General features: G+C 31.8%; 1 protein-coding gene across 1 annotated transcript in view; it reads right to left on the bottom strand.

Annotated features, from left to right (window-relative positions):
• stan (Protocadherin-like wing polarity protein stan) overlaps window positions 1–25,386 on the bottom strand; it is a 239,360-nt gene that overhangs the window by 44,857 nt on the left and 169,117 nt on the right. Inside the window, exons 18-22 of the mRNA XM_080176342.1 lie at window positions 23,010–23,108; window positions 17,030–17,082; window positions 15,329–15,518; window positions 8,739–9,038; window positions 592–714 (exon numbers count right to left, since the gene is read on the bottom strand). Of these exons, the coding sequence (XP_080032468.1) occupies window positions 592–714; window positions 8,739–9,038; window positions 15,329–15,518; window positions 17,030–17,082; window positions 23,010–23,108 (765 nt within the window). The remainder of the gene's footprint in view (window positions 1–591; window positions 715–8,738; window positions 9,039–15,328; window positions 15,519–17,029; window positions 17,083–23,009; window positions 23,109–25,386) is intronic.

Raw genomic sequence — 25,386 nt, 5'->3', positions numbered from 1 at the left:
AGCATAGACAACATACTAAACTCAAAAAATATTAAGAGTAAGAAAATGACTTATCCTCAAAAGATAATTACCATACAGTTAGGACAACTGGTAAAAGTCAGAAAATAAAAAGGTTAGATTTATTAGGTCATTTTTAATTTTAAAATAAAAAATGTGTAAATTTTGAAATTTTATAAATCTCAACCGACAAGGTGTAAGGGTTAAAAGATTTTCTAAGGGGTTAGATTACTACTTTTTACCCAATGAATTTTGATTTATTTATGAAATGAATATATTATTTTTGAATCTCTGATAACGTGGATTGTACTGTATTAATCTGGTTGTTTATTTAGATCTTTTAAACAGCGGAAAAGTTAGTTATACTTAAAAAAAAAAATTTCTTAACTCCTTAAGGAAAGTTCTAACTTTGCACGGTACGCCAGTTTGTTGAAGAATGCATTCCACCTACTCTATTAATGTCACGCGCTTAATATAGCAGCAGTAAGTATCATTTTTAACACTGAATCAGCGTAATTAGTACCGTATCGGCTTAATGTCAGGGAGGTGTCGGGTTCGAGTCTTGACCACACCGCGTCATATTAGAGACGTTACCTGGGGGTATTGAGATGTAGAACTGAATCCTGCAGGGTATAGACCAGAGTCCCGTTCACAAGTTCCAGCTTGGACCAACCAATCTTGCGCAGCTGGATCATCATCAGCAACCCACTTGGTTCCCTGCAATAGAGTAATTGTTATTAGAGTAATTTTTTAACCTACAATATGATTCAAATTACCGTATTAATAGAGAGCAAATTTCAAAAATATCATAAAAATTAGCCTTTTTTTATCCTATTATACAAAGTAGTAAGGTTTTTATGTCTTGATTTCTACAGAATCGATTGAGTTCTTCATTTTGGGTAGGTTTTCCTATGCCCCTTGAGGCTACGAAAGAAGCCGAAAGTATGTGAAAAAGTAAAAAGGGGTGTTTAACAGTATAAAAATGATAACTTATTATTGTAAATGGAAGAGAAAGTTAGAGGCATAATAATTTTTCATCAGTAGGATAATACTCGCGATAACTAAAAGTGTTTGAATAAGATATTTATTTAAGATTGGCAGATTAGATAAGACATTATTTTTGAAAGCAATTTGCCATATTTCATCAACCTCTTTAATCTTTATGCTTTTTCATTCAGAGAGGATTTGCAAAAATATTGGGTAAACGAGTGTATTTTGCGAAATCTGGACTGCCAGGGTAACAGAGATTTAAAAAACACGTTCTTTTATTCGTTGGCTGTAATATTGAGCGATGGTACAAAATAGCTGTGTCCAAACGTACAATTTTTTATACCTATACAGAATTTGTCTTTTTTAATTATATACTAGCAGACAAGCCTCTGTGTTTAGGGGCTGTGTATTCGAGGGAGAAAGAGGTGCTAGAAAAATAGCTAAACCATCCCAATATCTAATATAGAGAACCAAATCGGTTCGGCAGGTTATATATAAGTGGCAGAAAAAAAACCTTACTACTTTATATAAGAGGGTGCTTGTTATTTAAAGCAAAACCTTTTAATAATAATTATTGATTATTGGGGAAAAAATTCAAATAATTTAGGTGGCGACGCTACTGATAAACAAATTATCCTTGTTCTAACCTATTCTATAAGGTGATTTTATCATACTCCAGCATAACCTAGCTTGTAATATCTGTTTATACAATGTAGGCAAAATAATTAGAATTAGAATAATATGATCTTATTATACATGAACAACCATTCAACTATTTTGTTTTGTTTACAAGCGGATGTGCCCTTAGCATCTGAGATACAGGGTCAATTAAATAGCCTAAAACAACTCAAAGACTCAAATTTAATTATAAAATTTTCTAAAACCATCCTGGAACCTTTGTAGAGATCCTAAATCGAGATCTTAGCGGACCAAAATTCTTACTACTTTATATGAAAGGATATTATGGTTATTCTAGATGCTAAATTTTCGAGGATTTTTTTTGGTGTGAATGATTGTTATAACAAGTATAATATATTCAAGAGTAGGATTCACACAAAATTAGATTCTTATCCCAGTTAAGCTCATACTGAGTACTATACAGGGACAAGGGGGATTACTCCCAGCCAATGGAGTGAACAGGGTTTTGCCAGGGGGGGGGGGGGATAGAAGCCTTAGGGGGAAGGCAGTCTTTTCTAAAATCCTGTTTTCGGAGAGTGTTGACACCCCTCTTTTATTTAAAAACATTTAATAGCAGAAAAAAATATAATTAATCTATAATTTAGCTATTTCATTGTTTAGACATAATTTGAATTATAAAACAGCCTTTATTCCATGAGAAATATCTAGGAATATAATTATACTGTACAAAAAAATAAGGAAGTTTGTAGCATAAGATTAAGGAAAATAACATTTTTTTTCCTTAAACAACTATAGCTGGATTTTTCTGTAATGAGCTTATTTTTTAAATATCTAGATGTACATATGTTATATTTTGAGCTTTGCTACCCATAGTTCATACATCTAGTCATCCTTGTTTTATAAGTAATATAAATTCTAAGGTGGCAATCTATAGTTAAGATCTTATCAACCTTGTTTTACATTATTCTTTATGTCTTTATTTATATATCAAACATAGTAATTTTTAGTAGCGCAGCTACCCTATAACTAGTGCTTTTTCGTTATGCCGTCAAAAAAAGAATTTTGAATATACTCAGTCTATACCAATTTCTATGTGTTACAATTTACTGTCATTTTTATATCTTAAATATTTAATGTTCATTATTGCTGCGCTACTCATGGGCATTAACTTAATGGTTTTAATTTCTTTAGTGAAATTGGGACACACAGAAAACTGTCCCGAATTTGTATTAATTTTGAGGAACAAGACTCCAGTGACGTTATATTTTTCTTTCCCGAAAAAGGGAAGGGGGGAAGAAAATCTCTTCAAAAGAGATGGGGAAAACCCCCTTTTCTCCCATCTCTTTTTTCTTCCTCCCTTCCCTTTTTTTCTTTCCCCCTTCCCTTTTTCGGGAAAGAAAAATATGACGTAACTGGAGTCTTGTTCCTCAAAATTAATACAAATTCGGGACAGTTTTCTGTGTGTCGAAATTGGTAGCATAAATTCAAATTTAAAAGAATTAAATACATAATCCTAAAATTCTAGCTATTAGAGGATTAAAATTTTGCCAACTACATTGTAGAAACATGTAGAGAATTATAATAACAATCCTTGAATATTGTAAATCCATAATTCAAACATCACGACTAACAGATAAATCCACGATGGCATAATTTAAAGCTTATAATAAACATTAAATTAAAAAAATATAGGGGGCATGTAACTCTGTCCACTGGGCGGTGACCATGTCCCGATTTTTCTAGTGGGTCTTTAAATTCAGCTAATAACGTTGGAAATATGAACATAGCCAAAGTCCCAACAAAAGAATAGAAAACAATTAGCTATTATACGAAAAGGTCTCCACCACTTAAATTGTTTGGATTATTCATCTATTATAAATCTATTTAATAGACAATAGAAATACAAATAATTAATACTCCATGGCTTAAAAAGGAGATTGTACTTTTCATGAAAAGTAACAATTTTGTTTCTTTTATTGATTATCCCTAATGTCATATCCTAATATATAAAGTATTCTGAACTCTAAAACTACTTAACCTATTGAGTTCTTTATTTTATTTAAGCCTAACATAGGTTCTGTTATGGTTTGAGATTATATTTTTTAGATTTAAGTATTGGGTATTGTTTTAAGTTTTTTTTCTAGCAACTCGAATACATAGCCCCTAGATGCTAGGGGCGTAACCGCTAGTAGTCGATATAGTTGTAAACGATAAATTTCATACATATGTTGCTAAAATAACAGCACACACAAGTATGATAATTCTCACAAATTGTCCAATTTTAGACCATTGTAACCAGTGTTTAACCCATATTGAACATCGCAGAATAACAATTTTCAATTTACTAAGGTGTGTACCACATACATTAATACAGCTATAGATATAGATTCAGGTAGCTAATTAAAGATAAAATAGTAAAAAGGCCAAATTTTGATTAAAAATAAGTAGAAAACATTTTCCCTCAGAGTGCCATTAAACACAGAAACCCCTTACCCCTAATTCTTGAAATAATCAATTTGTTTTTTTTAATACTTTGGGTTAATTGAGATTTGGTTATATAAGGTAATGAATATAAAGGGCCAAATAGGGGAAAACTGCCCACCCACCTTATTTTATATAATTTCAAAGTTAATGCGGATGGTTCAGTGCTTGACAGGTTTTTGCAGAAAACGCAATTTTTTTCATATTTAGTAAATGTAATGTTGAAATATTTAGAGTATTGTGTGTCGAATATATTCTATAATTGTATTGTTCTATGTTTGTTAATAATATCTCCATAATTTTTATAATTACTTCTTTTTACATCTTTCCTTATTCAGTTATTTCCTTATATTTAGTTTATTTTTTGTCATTTTTCAATCTATCTATCTGTTTGGTCTGTCTATCTGTCTGCTTGGTCTGTCTATCTGTCTGTCTTGTCTTGTCTATCTGTCTGTTTGGTCTGTCTATCTGTCTGTCTGTCTTGTCTTGTCTATCTGTCTGTTTGGTCTGTCTACATGTCTGTCTTGTCTTGTCTATCTGTCTGCTTGAAGTCTATCATCGCTCATATCAATTTGTCAGATCTATCTATCTATCCATCCATCTATATATTTATCCATTTATCCATCTATCCAATTATCCATTCATCTATCCATCTATCCAATTATCCATTTATCTATCCATATATCTATCCATCTATCTATCTACTCCCACGGGAGCCATTATTCAGAAATAAATTGAAACACATCCTCTCGTTATTTTCTTACACAGACACACAAAATAGCATAAATGTATAATTCCAAACTTTCCCACCAATAAAAAAATAACACATTTTAGCTAATAAACTATCCTAATTATTACTAAACTATTAAACTAGGATAGGTCCGCCGGACTGATATCTTATATTTCTTTTTAATATATAATTGAGGACAATTTTATTATACAAAATCACTGATCCGATTGAATTCTCCATTTTAGGGAAGCTTTAAATAAGGGCTATTAAAATTCTGAATTTTATTTTTGGGATGGTTTTAGCCCGCCACATTTCCAATTGATTGCCAGCCGGCACTAAAAGGTAGCTGTGCTACTGCAAAAGTATTAAAATGATTTTCATCCCTTGGGCATTTGTGTTAACCTACTTTTATTTTAAATTAAATTATCACACTTTACCTTTACAGATATGATAGATTTATTAAAATTTAAATATTGATATTAAAATGAAACCATTGTCATAATAACTATAGGTATATAAATAACAATGTATGGCTTTGAAATTGTAGGATTAGTACGGTTCTGGGCTGAATAATCATGTATCGTATCGTATTATAGAAAGTTTTTACAAATACTAATAAATTATAAAATCAATGCCTTTTTTGTTGGCCCAAACCTTCGGCCCTTCGGGGCCTACAAAACTGGAATTTAACTTATAATTTTTCATTTGACTATCCGCGGAAAGCATTCTATCATATCTATATTATTTTTATTTATTAGTAAAGTTTTATGTGGCTACCATCTTATTTAAAATTGAATACATGATCAAATAAAAGAACAGCACCGTGTCCAAAAATTGTCCTGCAAATTTTCAGTCCAAAATCTATCAATAAAAGTTACATCTATGTTACAACATTTAGCTATCATGTATGTCTATAATTTTATTTTTATACTACGCCCCTAGAGGTCTCTAGGGGTAATTGAGATGGGGGATGAGTCGACCCCTGTACAATTTCAATTTTGGCTTTAAAAAGTAAAAGGTAAAAATTGAGGATATTTTTCTTGGGAGAATGATGGTTATCCTCCCCGAAAATAGTTATAAACCTTCTTTGGACCTAAGAAAAGCTATGCTTTGTGTAAGTTAAAGTTGTATTAATTAATTTTGAAGCATAAAAAATTGGGATAATAGCATATGGACATTCATGGACTACTAAAGAATGGGGATACAGAATAAACAGTCTAGCAAACAAAGTAAAAGAATTGATAAAAAAATGTATGGGAAAATTTTTATTACCATATATCAGTTTAAAAATTGTTATGTACTAATAGATTTAAATATTCATATAAATACATAATAGTATAAATGAAGAGAGTAAAGCAATGGAGAAGTTTACGCAGAATTCTGATTTATTAATTGCGGTTCTGAAAATTTACTACTTTAATACATTTGCAGGAAGTGATAGCTCAATTTATGACATTTAAAGTACACTTGAATATCAAATAAAATCTTAAAGACAACTCAAAGGTCACTAAATTAATAATTTAGCCTAAAAATTAAATAATTTTGCCAAACCCTTTGAAAAAAATCGTATTTAACGTGTTAGTAAAAATATGAATTTAAATCTTGATGAAAGCAAAGCATCACTTAATAAAAAGTAAAATTATTAATACTATGAATAGCAAGATATTTTGCCTTAGGCTTTTCATAAGTACCAAAAAAAGAGTTCTACAAAAGATTGAATAATTAAAAGAAAAAAAATAATTAAAATTCATATTTTGCTGAAGTTTGAAAAAAATGAGTCAGTTATAAGTTAAAGACATTTGCAAATTTATATGTGATAGAATTATCCTACCACTTTAAAATTGATCATAATTTTGCACTACCCATAAAGTTATTATTTTGTATAAAAGGGGATGGCAAAAACAGGAATTAAAAGGCCTTGCTAATTTTAAAAATTATATGATTAAAACTTTCTGAAATTTACGTTGTGATTTCGCCATTGAACAACATTGCTATATGAACTTATATTTACCAAGCAATAAAGATTTTTTTCTAAAGGTTGGTTTCAGGGGCTTTAGGTCCAAGGGAAGGTTGGTGTATCACCTAAAACCTGCCCCGAACCAATATAAAACTTCCCAAATAATTGTAATATAATCATTTAAACTGGACATTCATACATAAATAAAGACAGACAGACATCCTAATTCTTTAGCATACATAATATTTTTTTGCTTATTTATCCATCCCTAAAACTGTGCAAATTATTGTAGCAAAAATGTTTTTTTGCTACACGCAGCCAATCCAATTCATTTCTAGCCCAGGGGTGTTGTACAGCAAGTGCCCCGGGGTATACATTTATGTTTTGAGTGGCTAAATTATCTATATTATCCTTGATAGCTGGATATCACAGGCACGGAGGGGGAAATGCTTTCGAATAGTCTTATGGCCAAATTAATATTAATTCAAGTATCTTTAACACTTTAGTCTCGTAGTTAACTCAAAAATATTTCTTTCAAAGAACTCTAGCTAAAATGTCTAAAATTGTTTGAAAATTTCATTTTTATGCATTATTTTTACAAGTGTCTGTATCTAGAAGCTCCGTATTCAAAGATAGCATAAAACTACCAGGGGACCCAAGTAAAGCTTCATTGAAATAGATAACTCAATCGAATCTGTAGTTAATAAAAAAACTAAACTTTAGAGAGAAAAACCTTACTACTTTACATGATAAGATTACTACCAAATTTGTTTCTTATTCATTAAAAATACTATTATTTATATTTTCAGACCAAATATTTATACTAACATTTCTAATATTATTTTCCAGTATTTTTATGCATGTTTTAAAAAGCTATGCAAAGGAAAAGGGTTTCAATAGGTTTTCATCGGATACAACCAAAACAAGTTATATATGAAATTACAAAAAAAAACTATGTTGGAGGCGAAATGGGATTGGCTATCGTTCTTTGAATAAAAAAAGATTTCCTTTTGTCTCTCTGTCCAAAAATCTTAATAACCACTGCACTGGAAAAAATAGCTTTTTTATATTTGCTGTTTGAATAAAACACAAGAAGTAAAGAAAAGGGAAAAGTTGGGTTAGCACCAGGGAGGGAGTAGTCGCTGGTATTTAAAAAAATACTGTCCCCAAAGTTTTATAAACACGTTCATTAATTAGTTAGGTTATAATCTTTTTGGACTTTTATTAAATATTGAACTACCAAGCAGCGTTCAAATTTTTTAACCACTAATTGTAAACTAAAGGAGGGGCAATATGTGTATAAGCATTGGGGATGTACATCAATTTATCTTCCATTGTCTTATCCCTTAAGATCCGTTGTTAGCACACACAAAAAGGTGCCAATGCATGCAAAAGATTTCAAATAAATTATTTTAATAAAATATAATTTAAATCCTAGTCATGAAATTGGTAGATTTTTTTCCGAAAAAAGATTGAAAAATCAAAACAAAATTATGATCTGTTACTTTTTATTCTGAGTGTTTGTTCGTTCGTTCATTATTTTCGTGGCAATAATTGCGACGGATTTCTGTGTTAATATAGTATTGTTAGCTTTTTTTTGTTTTATTAATTTTAACAATTGTTTTTAATAATTCTATTATATAAAGTAGTACACTTTTTGTCTGCATACCCACTGAACCATTTCGGGGAAGAATATGTCCACCCTCCCAAGAGAAAACGCCCTTAGAAAAAATTCCTTTCCCTTTTTGAAACTAAAATTGAAAGTGAAAGGTCAACATTCTCCCCATTATCTCAAGTGTCTCTGGAGGCCTATAGAGACATAACCGCTAGTAATCAGATACATTGTTTGAAACGAAAGCAATGCATAATATTACTTTTATTGAATTACAAGGAAGTTGAAAGCAAAGTTAGCGTGATTAAAAAAATAACAAATAATAGACTTACCTTGTTCTAAACATGATTGCATTCCTCCACGGCAGTTGAATAGGATAAATTCCAGCCGTATAAATGGCGAACCCGTTGCCTCTCAGCCGTTTGGCCGGCTTCAGCTTCTCTGAGCAGTCCTTGCCGCCCCAGCCATCCGCGCACTTGCACACATAGCCGCCCCAACCCTCCTGGCAGACGCCCTTGTTACGACAAGGATGCGACATGCAGAACTCGCGTCGCTCAGGACACCCTGTGATTGTGCCATTGTTGACGATGTATCTGTTCAGATCCCAGAACTTCTGGTCGATATACAGGTTCCTGAAAAACAGAAAAACATTATTTTTAAGACATTTTCGTATAAAATACACATCCTAAAGAATACAAATGAATCAGCTTACACCAATAACGGAATTAAATCGGGAAAAAATCACGAAACCTATACGTGTTTTTCAGCTGTCGTTGGGGGGCGACACATCGTAAAATTGACGACCTCTCCATTTGCCCCCCAAATATTATTCTAGATTTATTTCCCTTGTTGGTTATACCTTATACCTACAAATGAATAATCTAAGACTTTATTAAGCCACTTATTTATGAATCGACATGTTATTACTTGGATGTTGCATCACATTTTCATATACTCTTATAATAAGACTCACAGCTGGCTAAAATAACGATACTCCCTTTACTCCATCACCTCCCTTCCTACTGGATGAACGAACTGACCAATAAATTAGGTTCATATTAGTAAGCTAAATCGACGATAAATTTTCTTTTGTCAATCTATCCACGCATATCATATATATCTATTTATATATGTATGTATAAAAAGTAAGTAAGTACGAGATACTTAAGTACAGCCAACCAATTGGGCCAGCTCAAGTTTATTATTACTTGGAGCGCTGATCTATCATTGCTTGTTATTGCTGCGCTACTTATTGTCATAATTGTCCTTGTTTCATCCTTTTTAGCTTCAAAATATAGTAAGATTAAACAGGGAGTAAGGGAGGGGACAATGGATCGAATATTCAATTTTTAGGAGTCTCAGACTTTGGGGACTGGCTTAAAGGGAACATGCAAGAATTTAGCAGTTTCTAACCAATCTTGGGGACCAATTATGAATGACGTCACGCAAAATCATGCATAATATCGCGGCAAACTAGCGCGTCAACAAAAAGATAAACAATAACAAGCAGACAGAATATTTTGATTTTGAAAATTATTTTGTAAATTGAATCATTACATTTTTTATATCTAATTCTTGTTTAATGTTAATTCATTCCGATTAGTGCGTTGTAGTCTAGAAAGAAATTATATTAAGATTATTAGTTATTATGAGCAAAGCCTTTCTATAATTAGGTCCCGCACATTTGTACGTCCGTAACGGTTAGCTCTTTTCGTTACTTTAGACATGTTAGATGTTTCTTATTGATTTAATGTAAAGGCAAAAGTTTTTAAAAGCGAAGCTTTTCTATAATTAGGGTCGGTCCGTCCGTACGTTCGTCCGTCCGAGATAGATAGCTTTTATTCGTTAATTTAGGCATGTTAGAATTGTCCTATCGATTTCAAACTTTGCATGATGATTCCTGTAGTAGTTGGGTACGATTTAGAAAGCGTAGCAACTCTATAATCATTATCAGAATGTCCGTACGTCCATTTTAAAAATGTTGATTTTTCTACTTTTTTAACAACAAATTTTCAAGTGTTCTAATTATCCGTTTGATCTGATTTTTGGTATATTGATTCCTGGGACAACAAAGAACAATATTATAAGCGAAGCAACTCTATAATCAAGTCCAAAAATGTAAGTATGTCCATAAACATTATCCTGCTTCAAGCAGTTTTTCAACATATTTACTTACAATTTTGCTTCGACTCTTATACTTTTAAATTCTGATTATTCAGTTCAGATACTATACAAGTGTTAATGTTCGTTTGTCCTACCGTTTCAGTGCTTCGCTTTTATGGATGTTGTCATCCTTGTTTGTCTTTAGCTTAATATTTCTGTAATTAATGATCCGATTAATTTCAAAATTTTAGGGAAAATTCACGAAGTCCTGAGTTGTTTAAGGTTTGTTTATCATTAAAATCTCAAGATGGTGTTATTTTATTTTTCTGTCCTGGATGCTAGAGGCGCATATACCAGTTATCCTAAGATATGTTACTTAAACCTTAAGATCTTTAAAATTAAGATGTACTTTTATTTTTTTACTTTTTTATTTATGTAGTATAAAATTTTGACGCAAGGTATCTCATTTTTATTTCGTTAAATGAAATAACTTGAGTTATAAGTTCTGTAGGAAGGTAATTGTTTAAGTAAGTTTTGAAATATAATTATTTAAGGCTTTTTTATGTCTAAGCTTTTTAATAAATACAATTTAAAAAATTGGGTAAAAGATGTTGTAAAAGTAAAATGGTATGTTTCCTTAATTTTCCGAAGTTTAAATAATAACAATTATGTTAATGAATTATAAACAAGGGTTTTGATCTCTAGAATCAAAGGCTTGTAGTAAAGCATCAGGTTAAGGATGGTGCATTTCGAATTAAAAACAATTCAAAACGTCTAAAATTTCCACTAAAGGTTGCTATATTGCAAATACTTGTTTTATCTGGAAATATCTGGGTTTTCAACCTTAAAGGGTCACAACTATAAAATTGAATTAACTGCCCATTGTCCCCTCCCTTACTCCCTGAAGATTAAATGTACCTAAAACTCCATTACTCATATAAATGTGGAAACTGTGTTGGGAGAAAAAAGGTTTCATAAAGTTTATATACAGCAAAAAAAATGATATATGATAATAGAATTGTAAGAGAATTCTGCAACAGGAGGTATGGCATTGTGAATCATAAAAATATCTAAAATTAAAAACAAAGCTGAACCGATATAATTCTCCTATTCAGTGAAGTTTCTCATATGTCCAAAAAAGTGTTATAAATATTTTTGGTAAGGTAGTTCCTCAACCCTAATGAGAAATAGCCACTGAAAAAAAAAATCGCAAACATTTTTTCACCTTATCTTTTGAACAAAATAAAACTAAACTGAGGTGAATTCTTAAAAAACTTTTGCCTCACTAAAATCGGTTTGCCTCACTAAAATCAGTAAGGCTCGCTAAAAATTTAGAAATGCCCCTAAAGGCCCCTATATAACTATTATGCAACTAAATATAAAAAATATATACAATTTATCCTCCGTTATCAAATAAACATTTTTAAGCTTAAAACTAATAAATTATAATCTGGTGCCTCATCTCTTTATCCCATTGAATTTCTGAGTACTAGAATTGGAAGAGAAAAAGATAATACATTAAAAAACATTATTTTTCTCTTATTTCTTAACTTTATTTAACTTCTTTTGTGTCCAGGGAAGGATTATAACTATTTTAGGGTTAGTTACCCAGGAGAAACCCCCCAGCCACATCCTCTTTTCCCCTAAGAGTCAAAGAAGCCTCTAGGGCTAGTAGATATTAAATTAACTACATTATACCTTTCCTATTTTCAAAATTCTCCCTTTGCCAGCCTGTAATTTTTTAAAGAAAATAAATACTGGCCCAATTAGTATCATTTATTCAAAACAAAAAGATAAATTAATTTTAAAACCAAGCTTAGAGGTGAAAATAATCCCCCGTTTCTTTTTTCTATTTCTAAATGTATTCTATGAATTCAAATATGTTTGACGAGTAAAGGAGATTTATTTTTAGCTGTCCATATATCAACTTAAGAAACTAGCCCTATTTTTATTATCTATAATACAAAGTGGTACGATGTCTGTCTGTCTATCTGTCTGCCCGTCTGTCCCTTAAGATCTCAGTAACTACTGAACCGATCGGATTCTACTCTTCAGGGAATATACCTACTGGTCCTGTGGTGGTTTTAGGCTATTTTCCCCAACCCCCCAAAAAACAAAAAATCCCCCACCATTTTTTAAATTCTTTAAAACAGTGGTGGAGTGGGGGCTTTTTTCAGCTGGGTAGGTAATAAAAGATGTAATTTTACCTCTTGGTGCAAAGCCCCTAGAGGCTAGGGACGAAGCCGTTAGTTGTGTATAAAGGTTCAAAGCTTGCAGTTTCCAAACGTTTCAACCAATAATTTACAGATGGGGAAATATTCAGTATCTTTATTGGGCATGAATATCAATTACCCATCCATTGTCATCCCTGGGGTTAAGAGGGCTATATCATTTCTCATAATTCAGTGGTTGTTAGTGGAAATATTTATACATTCAAGAATTTCAATAAAACGGTTAGAAATTAAGCAAAAATGGTTAATTTACAAGGAGGGAGAGGACAATAGGAAATAAATTATGAAAATAAATTTGACAGGAGAATATCCGAGTAGTGAAGCAGAACACTTACTAAAAAAACAGGGAGGGAGGGGATATTGGACTGGTAATTACCGTGGTACCCAAAATTAATAACAATCTTATTCGTTAGATTGGGGTTCTTTTGTAGTATTTGGATCTACTGCAGTTCACGGTAAAATATTGCTGGTAACGAATATTTCCAAAAATCTATAAACTTTAAAGGCTGCCAGCTGCCAAAGGCTGAACGTACAGATCATACCCGCACACCATTTTAAGCGGCATAAGAAGGCCTACAAATAATCTGGAATAGCCAAGATACAATGATGCACTGCGAGATAATTATGCATTATTGATTTATGTCTATTCCAGCTTTTTTATGACGCTTAAAACAGTGTGCGGGCATGCTCTGTACGTTCAGCCGTTTGGCAGCTAGCAGCCTTTAAAATTCATTTTTGGAGATATTCGTTACCAGCAATATTTTACCGTGAACTGCAGTAGATCCTAGTATTTTAATTTATTGGTTTCAAACTGATAATGTCCAAAATTTTATTATTTTAATCTACAGTAGGGTTAACTTTTTTATTATCATTAGGGATGTACATCAATTTATCGTGCATTGTCTTATCCCTTAAGATCCCTGGAGAAAACTTAAATCTGGGTCCAAAGTTTCGGCGAAGAATAAGTTTTACTTGAAAATCCTTGGATATATTGTAGAAAAGGCAGGGATGTAGGAATAGTGAAATTAAACAATTGGCTATTCATCGCATCGTATTATAGACAGTTTTATGCGGATATCTCAAGTCCGAAAACCTGAGATTAAAAACAGGTTTTAATTTCATGATTTTTATTTTCATATTCACGGAAAGCTGTCTGCAATACGATACGATACATGAATTTTTAGAAAAGCCTAGAAACTGTTCTAATTTAGCGGAAATTAATCGGTAGAAGCATTTTTAAGTGAAACAAAAGAAACATAATAGTAATTGATGTTTTTAATAGCACTAACTAGCAATAACTCTATGTAATTTTGTTATTTTTTATGAAGTGAAAGGAACACTTCATTCAGTATCCTTACTTTTTTGATGTTTTCAAGAAGTTTTATAACCCATTTAGGTTTTATATTAACAATGTAATTTTAATGTAATTTAAAAAGACAACCAACTATTGTAAAAAGCCAAAAACATAGATCTTTTAACTTTTAATTTCTGCCATTATACATTCTCTACATCCGTGATAAAAATGGATGGATAGGGGGAATTTAGAGTTTTGTATGTGCAATGTTTACCAATCATTTCAAGGTATTACAAACTTTTTTAAGGAGCAGAGCTGCTTCATAATTTTGTCAATCAGTAATCAGTGGGGGAGGTGACATTGGACTGTAAATTATACTGGTACCCAAAGTTTTATGACCCCATTATTTATTTATTTGGGTACTTTTAAAAAATTTGATTGATTGTTTTAATCCACAGTTGGGGTAATTTTGTTTATCAAAACTGGGATTTCAGATCAATCTTTTGTCTTATCAATTAAGTTTTCTGATTAGTAATAGTGTAGCATATTTGTTTATAGGTTTAATATCTCCAAGAAGCAATTTTTTTTATATAAGCAGAGCTCCACAATTTAGACAGTTGAACAAACAAACATAACCACGTATAGATTAACTGAACTATAAGAAAAATCCAAACCTATAGATCGACCATAAACGTAGAAAAGCTTCGCTTTTTAACAAATGATCAAAGCGTTAAAACTTATTTGCACTTTCATATAAATTTCAATTTATAAATCAAAACGCTTCTAAAGTTTTATAATTGAAAACTTTACATATTAATTTCATGCATAAAATCATAAGTTTGTATTAAATATGTAGCAAAGCTTCTTGATATCTAGGGTCTTACGTGTGTTTGTACATCGAAACAATAGTTATTTTTAGAAAAAGATGACAAATTACAGTGTCTTCTTCGATGCTTTAGCTGTTACCGAAATCTTGAGCTTTAGATACGCCAGACGAACGGACAGATTAAACCAACATGATGGTACTTTGTACTATTCTCAGGGATCTAAGGGCGTAGGACAATAAACAATGAACATCCATAATAAGGATAAACTAACTACCCCTTCTATAGTTTAAAATTAGGTTGAAATATATGGACAATACTATTTAGAACAAACAAATCACAATTCAACAAAAGTACCAAACTTTTTGAGCAAACGAATAATATAACGTTGTAATAAAACCTTGGGTACCAGTGTAATTTACGGTTTTAAGCCCTCCACCCTTCCAATAACTATTTCTGTAAACTCATACCTGATGCATCCATCCAAAGGCGGAATATTAATCTGTGTTTGACCGCTGGCTGCTGCAGGTAGCGCACCAAGCTGCAGCGGGCCGGTCAGGTCCAGCAGGGTGTGGCAGGAGTTCAGGAAGTCGGAGCATTCCTGTTTACTCACAAGAGTTGTGCGGTTCGCGCATTGCCACTCTGGTCCCAGTTCAGCACCTGGAAAAAAGGAAGGGTTGTTAACAAAATTTAGTATAATAATAACACCCACTAAGGAAGCGTTACAAAGTGTCTCAAAAGATCAACCGTGTGACGTCATAATGAAGTGTTATGAAATGAGAAGTGTGAAAGGAAACCCCTAAAAAAGAGATGGATAATTCCTCATTTTTATGACGTCACACAGCTAATTTTTGAAACACTTTGTAAAGCTTCTCAAAAAGTTCACCAATGCCCTAACCTTTGGGCAAATCATTTACCTGGTAATAAACCCGCGACCGTGGCTCAACACGTAGCGCATCCGCTCGTCGTCGGGAAGGTGATAGGTTCGAATCTCGGGCCGACACCGCGTCATAACTAAAGACGTTAAAAATGGTTCCTACTGCTACTATGTCAGATGCGCGACATAAATAGTTAGAGTAGGGGGAATGCCTTGGCCCAAAACAGACGTCACCGAAACTGTCCCAATTTTGTATAACTTTTGCGGAACAAGTTCCAATTACATCATATTTTTCTTTCCCGAAAAAGAGAAGGGGGAAAGAAAAAAAAGAGAAGGGGGGAAGAAAAAAGAGATGGGAGAAAAGGGGGTTTTCCCCATCTCTTTTGGCGAGATTTTCTTCCCCCCCTCCCTTTTTCGGGAAAGAAAAATATGACGTAATTGGAACTTGTTCCGCAAAAGTTATACAAAATTGGGACAGTTTCGGTGACGTCCCAAAACAGGCGCAACTCGTTACCATGCACAGTAGGGACTTCTCAGACAAAGGTCGTGCATCACAGAGAGTTGGTTGTCTGTTGGATGTTACTTAACCTAATATCCTTGGGTGTTTGGACAGAGAAGGGTGCGCAACAGCCATCCTTAGTTCTCCTGGATTGCTGGACCAGGACCTAGACAGTACACCAAGTCGAAAAGGTCCTGGACTGTAATCCCGCCCGTAAGAGGTAATCTAGGTACCTGGTAATAACCTAACCCATACTCAAGGCTATCCTAGCCTGACTGTAATAGTAATAATCCTATTATATAAAGTATTAAGCTTTTTGTCTGTAGCAAAGGATCTTGCTAACCGCTGAACCTATATGGTTTTCCTTTTCTGTGAAGCTTCTTTTAAGTCCTGAGATGGTTTTGGCTTTTTTATTTTGATAAAAAAATCCAGGTATTTTTTTTATTTTATTTTATCCCTTAGAATATAGAGACCCTAGATGCTAGGAACGCAATCGCTAGGAACACAGTCGCTAGTAATAATATAAACCATGGACGACAGATTAATGCGCATTTTCAAAGATGCTAAAATATTACCCCTTGCCTTGGTCAAACTATTGGTTGAGAAGTTTGAACCGACAAAGATTTATTAAAAGCACTTAATATTTTTGATCCAATTCTTAACAATGCTTTAATTAGTTGATAAAAATTGATCCCAGAATAATACAGTGGACGATTTATCCTTCCCTGTGAAAGAAACGATCTTATATACATTTAACGGCAAATGTTCTATTCAACTTGAAAAATAAAATATTACCTTTCTTGATGGCAAGGTTCCAATCGCAGTCATCTACCACCAACGTTGCAGTCCTAAAAAATATCAAATCAAAATACAACAAACAATTAAGCTAGAGAATAAAAGTCTATGAATTCGATAAATTGAAAGTCTATCTCTTATAGCAGCAGGGTAAATCAAACTTCGCCAGGTTTACAGACAAATAGGCAGTCATCTTACATATCTAAATTCGTTAATAAGAAAACATGTACCTTATAGAGGAAACAAAAAATCTCCGAACTACTTTTCAATAAGGAGGTTTAAGTAAAAAGCCTCCAAATGATAAATGATATAGTTTAGTTTAAAAGGGCAGAAGTATTTATTTTTGTATGGGACAAGAACGATTATACATTCTTATAAGCAAAGCCTAACTTTTTTTAGTTAATTGTGCTTGTAAGGAAATCCTTAACCAAGTGTTTTGATGTATAATATAGCCTTATATAATACAGGATGTTTGTTTGTCTTTCGATTTATAATTATTTTGGTAGAGTGTATCTGCAGCCTTCCAAATCTAGAAAGAATCCTCGCCAAATTTTTGTTCTTTCTTTCATTTAAAAACTAAAATCAAAATAAGAGGATCGACCTCACTCTCCATATCTCCCCATAGTATGATTATTAGTCAGTTAAAAAATGATACCAATTTGAGAAAAAAAACAGTCAGACTTGCAAACCACAATCAAAGTAGAGTTGCTTCGCTTCTTACTTATAATTTACCAAGTCCAGATGTATTTACAAGTAGAGCGTTTAGTTCTAAAGGTAAACTCTATACTTTGGTTTTATTTGTATTTATATAGAATTTAAATTTTTATGTGTATTAATTAACTTTTCTGTGCTTTTTGAAACAAAAATAAAGAATAGACCTTAAATTAACTTTTTAAAGTCATATTTTTTTCAGGGAGGAAGGACATTGGACTGTAAAATAAACACACTGGCACCCAAAAAAAGTCGCTAAAAAAAATTCGGATAACACAAAAATGAGGGATGAAGAGAGGAGGAGTGGGAAAGAAAACCCCCCAAAAAAGAGATGGATAATCCCTCATTTTTATGACGTCACATTGAGAGACTTTCTTCGTATTCACCCAAACTTTCCAACCAATATTTCTATCATACTACAGGGGCAATTTTGTTTATCATCGTAGGTAATGTGCATAAATCTATCGCCATTGTCTTATCCCTAAATATTATGTAATTGTGTATTAGTTTAGCATTTAAACTAAGCTTAGGTATCAAATATAATTTGTACGATATCTTAGAAATTTAATTTTTAACAAAAGGAAATTTGCCCCATTTTTAAAATAAATAAAAACATAAGTTAGGGAAATACATATTTTGGCTGCAGTAATTTTCTAGCAAATAATCTAACATAATGTCCCTTTAAAAGACCTAACACCCTCTAACATACACACACACACACACACACACACATGTAGTGAGTAAAAAGTTATTGGCTGTTGAATTAAAAATTCAGAAACTATTAACATTACATACACACAACCATACTACACTACATATTAACTGCTTTTACCATCCAACAGAAAAGAATTAATAGCAAGGTTACTATAAAAATCAGTTGATTCAGTCTTTCGTAGGTTATCATACCAGTCGTTTTTAAATTTACTTGACATTTATACTAAAAAAAAGCTTGCTTTTTAAGGAAATAGTCGGTGCACCAAAAGCAATGGACTCTCTATCCAAAGGAACATGGTAGGGTAGAAAAATAGTCTAAAACCACCCCAAAAGTTAAAATTAATTAGACCTATGTGAAGCTTCCTTTGTAGAGAGGACTAAACAATTTGGATAGTATCAAAATCTACAGAAACCTCAGTTCGTTATATTTATATAATAGAATAAACTTGAGTAGTTTTATGTGAACGGTGTACCAACACATCACACGTAACTTTCATTTCAGCTATCATGCTGATTTTATGCCCTGACTCAAAATGTCTTTTAAACCATGGATGCCAAATCATTTGGGCTGTGAAGATTCTATTTAATGATATAGCCAGGAACTAAGGCCCTAGTGTCACTTAGGGGCACCTAAGAGTGGTGTTTGGAAAGGCAAGAATTGACCTCCCCCCACTTTAAATTTTAGTTTTAAAAAAGAAAAAAGGAGAAAAAATTAGAGGGGGTCATTAAGAGGGTAGTGGTACCCTTCCAAAAAATAGTTATAAACTTTCACAAGACCTAAGAGAAACTATACTGTAAAGGAGAACCATATCGGTTCAGCGGTTAGCTAGATCCTTCAGTACACACAGACAGACAATATAAAAAAAAGTATGAAATAGACAAAGCTCTGAAATATATGTTGATGAAATATATCTTAGGGCATTTTAATCCCAATATAATATTTTTGTTAATTTATTGTCATTAATAATTAGCTTTGCTTCTAAAACTAGCATTTAAACATGTTTTTAGGCTTGAAAACCCTGAAATTAGAATATGGTTTTACGAGTAATTCATAGGGGACTTCATATGTCCACCCACATATAAAAGGTACTGGGCACATCTATTATTGACAAATTGATAATTTTGCAATTTTGTCATGTACTTCCTATAGATGCACATATTTCTGTTGTAAGGACAAATATAAAAATTGACAAAAATTGACAATGTTAATCAATAAATCAACCTTATAGGATTGACCCTCCACTTAAATTTGTGATTTTAAAAAGAAAGTTTCAAAAAACTTACGAGGGGTTTGTTTTCTAGGGGCTAGGGAAGATGTACCCTACCCCAAAATAGATATTAACCTTTCCTTGGGAAAAGAGGAAAAAAAATTTCCTTTGCTTCAGACGGACAAGCATCACATTACTTTTATACAGATGAATTTGTACTTCTACAAAAATCTATAGATTTAAAAGTTTAAATGAAAATTTAAAATATTAAAAAGCTGAGTTAAGTTTCTATATTCCCCCAGGGGATGGACTTAAAGTAAATAAATGGAAAATAGACTTGAGAGCCAGCCAGCAGAGATATAATCCAGGTATTGTAGCGAATATTAATCAATTTTGAAGTATCTGAAATTTATTTTAAAAAAACATTAAATTAAAAAAAGTATTTAATATGCAGTTGTTCAATGTTCATAAGATAAAATTTGATGCTAAGTAAAAAATTATATTTAGTTAGTATTTAGAACAAAAAAATAATTTGCTCTTGCCATCTTGATATTTTAATTTTGAAGTAAAAAATCTATGGGTATAGTCCCTTTCATGGCAATGCTCCTTAAGGTGCAATTCACAGTAGCTTTTCTCCTATTTCTAGCCCCTGTGGGGGGCTCTAACACTGCAGGTCCAACCTAACCTAACCTAAAATAACCTATCAAAAGCCATTTTAAATATACGACAAATCGCCCCTTAAGGGGTGTTGCCACGAAAGGAACTATTCCCAAATTTATAAATCTATAGATTTTTTAAAGTCTTTTGTGTAAAAAATACATGTCTACATTTGTGCCTCTATTTCTAGATTAATCTTTTATTGAGTCAGGTTGATTTCAAAGTTTAAACTAACAAATATTTCAACATTGGATTTGTGGATTAGAAAATTTTCTTATCTCATCCCACCAATTCAAAGTTTTAGTATTTATTGCGTGATTCAAAAACACTCAAAATTAAGTAAAATCTAACAATTTGAAAACTGAAATAAGAAAACAAAGAAAACATTAAATATTGGTTTGCATTCACAGAAATATTTTGACAAGTTACAAATCAAATTAATAGCAAAATATATTGCTTCATTTCTTTAGAAGAAACAAACGTTTGGAAAAAAAGTTAAATTTAAAAATCTAATAATCATTTATAGATGACAAAGTAAAGAAGCTGGTAAAAGTGTCTCCTAAAAATATTACAATGTTTGGTAAATTTATTCTGATTGATGTCACTTTTGAAGAAAATATGACAATTAGTATACTTCGGCCAACAGTTTTTATTTGTCCAAAATTTAGGAGACACTTCTAAGCTTCAAAGTAAAGTTTAATTACTTTCTCAAGAAACAAATTGTCAAAAAGCCAACACAAATGTAACAACCTCCAAAACTTTGCTAATTGTCATCTTGTCTGTAACTGCTTTTACAATACTTAAAATTATTGACAATCACACACACATACAAAAACACTCACTCACACACACACAGAGTGAGTTTGTGAAGTTTTTATCTTATTTTTACAATGACTGTAGAATGGTTTAGTGACAGCAAGGGTTTAAATGTTATGACTAGAAAAAGTTTAGAGGTAAATACTAAATACTAGATTGATCACCAAGAATATTATCGTTCAATTCACTTTTACAATTGCAAAAATTTAAAACATAAGTAAAAAGTTCAATTACATATTTGAAAGGAAAAAAGGTTTGTTGATCCATTCAATAGACTTGTATTCCACTGAAAAATGGGCAAAAACGCAGAGCTATCTAAATTAACTCAAATTTTTTAAAATGGGGAAGTAAAAAAAGGATTGGGTAGGTGGGAGGTAGAAAAAGGTCATGACATCAGGGCAATTAGAAAATCTACATATCAACATTTATGTCGTTTCTTGGTTTTTACAATTACATTAAGCAAGGGTGAAAGCAACCATAACCGCATAGCTTAACAAATCAGAGATAAGAAATAAAAACTCAATATCAAGTCTTAAAAATGTACTTAAATTTTAAGAATTGAGGGAATTACTGACATTCATTTATCTGTCTGTCTGTCAGTGAACGACATTACTGAACCTGGCATATTTATCAGGAAAGGTTTGTTATCGGTCCAGTCCAGGACAGTTTTTAGGCTGTTTGAAGGTATTTTAAAAACGACACTGTCTAAAGTAATATCATTCACCCCTTCTATTGTTTAAGCTTACATCTAATATGGAGAGGGGAGGTCATCACAACACCCCCTCTTGGGACGCTACTGTTGGTGACATAACTCATCTGTTTGTCTAACTATAATGGTGGACAACAATTAAACTTTTTCCTCTTTGTCAAAACTTTTTCCTCTGTATTATTTGTTCTCTCATTACAAACTATTAGTCGAGTTTGATCCTTAAATTTTCTCTTTGGACTACTAACTTTAACCTAGAGAAATTTGAAAACTTAAAGAAAAACGGCCAAGATAGTCTAAATTTCACAGGGATCCTAAGTGATATGACAATGTACAATAAATTGAATACATAACCAATGATGATAAAACAAAAATACCCCTTCTGTAGATTAAATCAATGATTGAAAAGTATGGACGAACCAACAAATAAATATTCAATATAGGCATCTAAAGTTTTAAGGCCTACTAATAAGAAATATTAAAACTTTGGGTACCCTCCCTGATATTAATCATAGGTAAAAAGTGTATTAAACTGTTTGGTTATGTGTCTAAAAAAACAGAAAAATAAAATTTTAAGGACTAAACCTGATTGATATAAAAGACAACTAACTTTAACTTTCATCTTTTCAATGCAAAATACTAATAGATAAAGTTTTTTAATGATACAAAAATGTTTTAGAAAAAAATAAAGAAAAGTTTGTTTATCAAACATAAAATATACTTTAAAGGATAGCTTTAAAAACAATTTAATAAGAAATAAGAATAATCTAGAAAAATGTCTTCCCATCATAAGGTTAGACCAATTAATTGATATTCTGCCAAGGATTTGTACAGGAGATCTTGGGGCATAAGAAAATGAACGCTAAATTGATATAAATTCAAAATGATGACAAACAAAATTAACTCTTCTGTAGATTTGAAATTATTGGTTGAAAAGCTTGGACACTTCTAGTTTTAATCCAACGAATCAAAATTCAATAAAGTACCCAAAGTTTTTGAGGCAATGAATATGACTACGTTATTATTATTAAACTTTGGGTACATTGTAATTTACAGCCCAATGTCCCCTTCCTATCTAGATTTTCCTATCAAAGTTATAAAATATTAAGACGTACATACAAACTATTATATAAAGTAGCTTCGCTTCTTCTTAATAATTATTCCATACCTGTTATGATATTGAACCTCTACTTTATGCCAGTGGCCGTCATTGAGACCATTTGGAACCTGCACATGAACGCTGCCAGCCTCTTCACCGGTAGAATACCTGCAAAAAATAAATTATTAGAATACTACTCCACTTTTTTTCGGGTGGAGGGGGTTATTTTTACAAGGCCCATATTTCTTGAGAGAATGGAGGTACCATCTCCCCCAAAATAGAAAGCATTTTCCTGTAGCTTCATTATTAAAGCTAACCATATCGATCCTTCAGTTGGAGAGATACTAAGGTTAGATAAGTTGCTAAGTTTTTAGCTTCAACCTGAAAGATGAACAAACGATATGAAGATGATATCCTAAAGATTCTTGAGTCCCTCTAATATACAAACAACTATACATACATGGAATTTGGCATCAATTATAAAGCAGAAATGTAGATTAGGTTTTGTCTTCTACTTATGTCACAAACTTGCAATTAAACACTAGTTTCCAGGGTCTACAAATCCCTTTATTATAACAGTACAGTTTAAACTGATGATAAGAAAGGACTTTGAATCCCAAAGCTTGGGCTTTGTTTAGTGATGTCAGAAAATTAGAATTTAGAAATTGGCACAGTAGCACTTTCTTCATTAAAATGGAGTTCATACAATTTGGTTATATTTTCATATCTAGCAAAATTAGGAATAGTTATTTATCGCATCATATTATAAACAGTTTTCCGCGGCTAAAAAATGATTTTAATCTTATGATTGTACATTTTTATATTAGTAGAAAACTGTTGCTATACTATACTATACATAATTTTTCAGTATGGCTCAGAACCAGTTCTAATCCACCAGATATTAATCGGAAAATTTATTTTCAATGAATTAACACATAGCATAAGTTCCCTAAAAAAATAACATCAACCAAAAATTCGAAAAATGCAAATAAGTAAAAGAATATGTTTTAAAAAGCTTTGCTTCTATAGAACATAATTTTACTTGTTTGTTTTATAACAACACCATGATGCCTCATTAACCTACAATACTCTTCTTGGTTTCTTTAGTCAATCAATAAGTTCATTTCACAGTAGATTTTCTTGTTTAAACAACCTTTTAATATGCTGTGTTTTTGTAGAAATTATGTCTTTAGAAATTGTCTATAAACTCGAATTAACTTGGGGTATTTAATCTTTGATCAATTTTCTGTAAGTGATCTACTTTGGTTACTGTAGGACTTACAAAGTTTTATTATGTTCTTACTTGTAGGGATCTTAAGGGATAAGACATTAGACGATAAATTTATATATTTACTCTATAATGATTCATATGAATAACTCTTTTGTAAATTAATATAATGGGTTATAAAGTTTGGACACTGCTAGTTTACCAATTTAAATCCAAAGTTTTTGAGCAATTGAATATGGTATCGCGATTATAAAACTTTGGGTACCAGAATAATGTACAGTCTAATGTCCCTCCTTGACTTACTAGTATGAGACATTATATAACTTATTCTGCACAGAACAGCCTGAGCAAAAAATAAATTATTGTTTTTGTTTCTTAGGCATTTTGTTAGATGCTAGAATAATTGTCATTCTAACCCATTTCTGATCCCATTATCTTTGTGTGAATTGAGAGCAAGGTAATTCTTTCTACCAGTGTCCTATCCTAGGGAGGGAGGGAACATTGGGATGTTAATTACATTAGTCCCCAAAGTTTTACAATAACATTTGCTTGTTCGTTGACTGAACAATTTTGGGAATTTTATTTAAATTCTGATTGGTTGATTCATTAAGTTGAGTGGCAACCACCAATTGTATTCTAAAAAAGGGGTTATTTTGTGTGTCATCATTGGGGATTTACATCAATTTATTGGCAATTGTCCTATCCCTTTAGATCCCTGGTCCTATCCCTATACTGGATAATAATTTTGTTGATCTTATTTGGGTGTTATCTATTTAGCATAAACCCTTTGAAAATCAGTTTCTATTAAATTAACTTGATTCAATGGTTTCCAATTATGGTGATGATTCATTTATTGTCCTTATTTCATGGTTGTTAATGAAGGTAGTTAAATTCATTATATAGATCGTGTTTAATCAATCTATTGAATTGATTATGGGATACGAAAATAGATGAAAAATTGATGCACAACTATTTATGATAAATCAAATTACCCCTGAGAATTTTGCAGAAGAAACTTCAGAAGCAACAGCCACTAAAAAGGTCACAATGGCTTTAGGGATGGAGGGACAGACAGACGGACAGTGTCCTTTAAAATTACCCAACAATAATGTGATTTATTACCATTGACACATAATTACACATGTATATACATCAGCATAGTCATATGTTTATATAATATTTTTATATACTTTTCCACATTTAATTTACATGAAAATT

The sequence above is a fragment of the Acartia tonsa genome, chromosome 11 (assembly GCF_053477335.1).
Source record: "Acartia tonsa isolate MP-2025a chromosome 11, ASM5347733v1, whole genome shotgun sequence".
NCBI lineage: Eukaryota > Metazoa > Arthropoda > Copepoda > Calanoida > Acartiidae > Acartia > Acartia tonsa.
The sequence above is the reverse complement of the archived record's forward strand: the minus strand, read 5'-3'. Positions and strand labels throughout refer to the sequence as shown.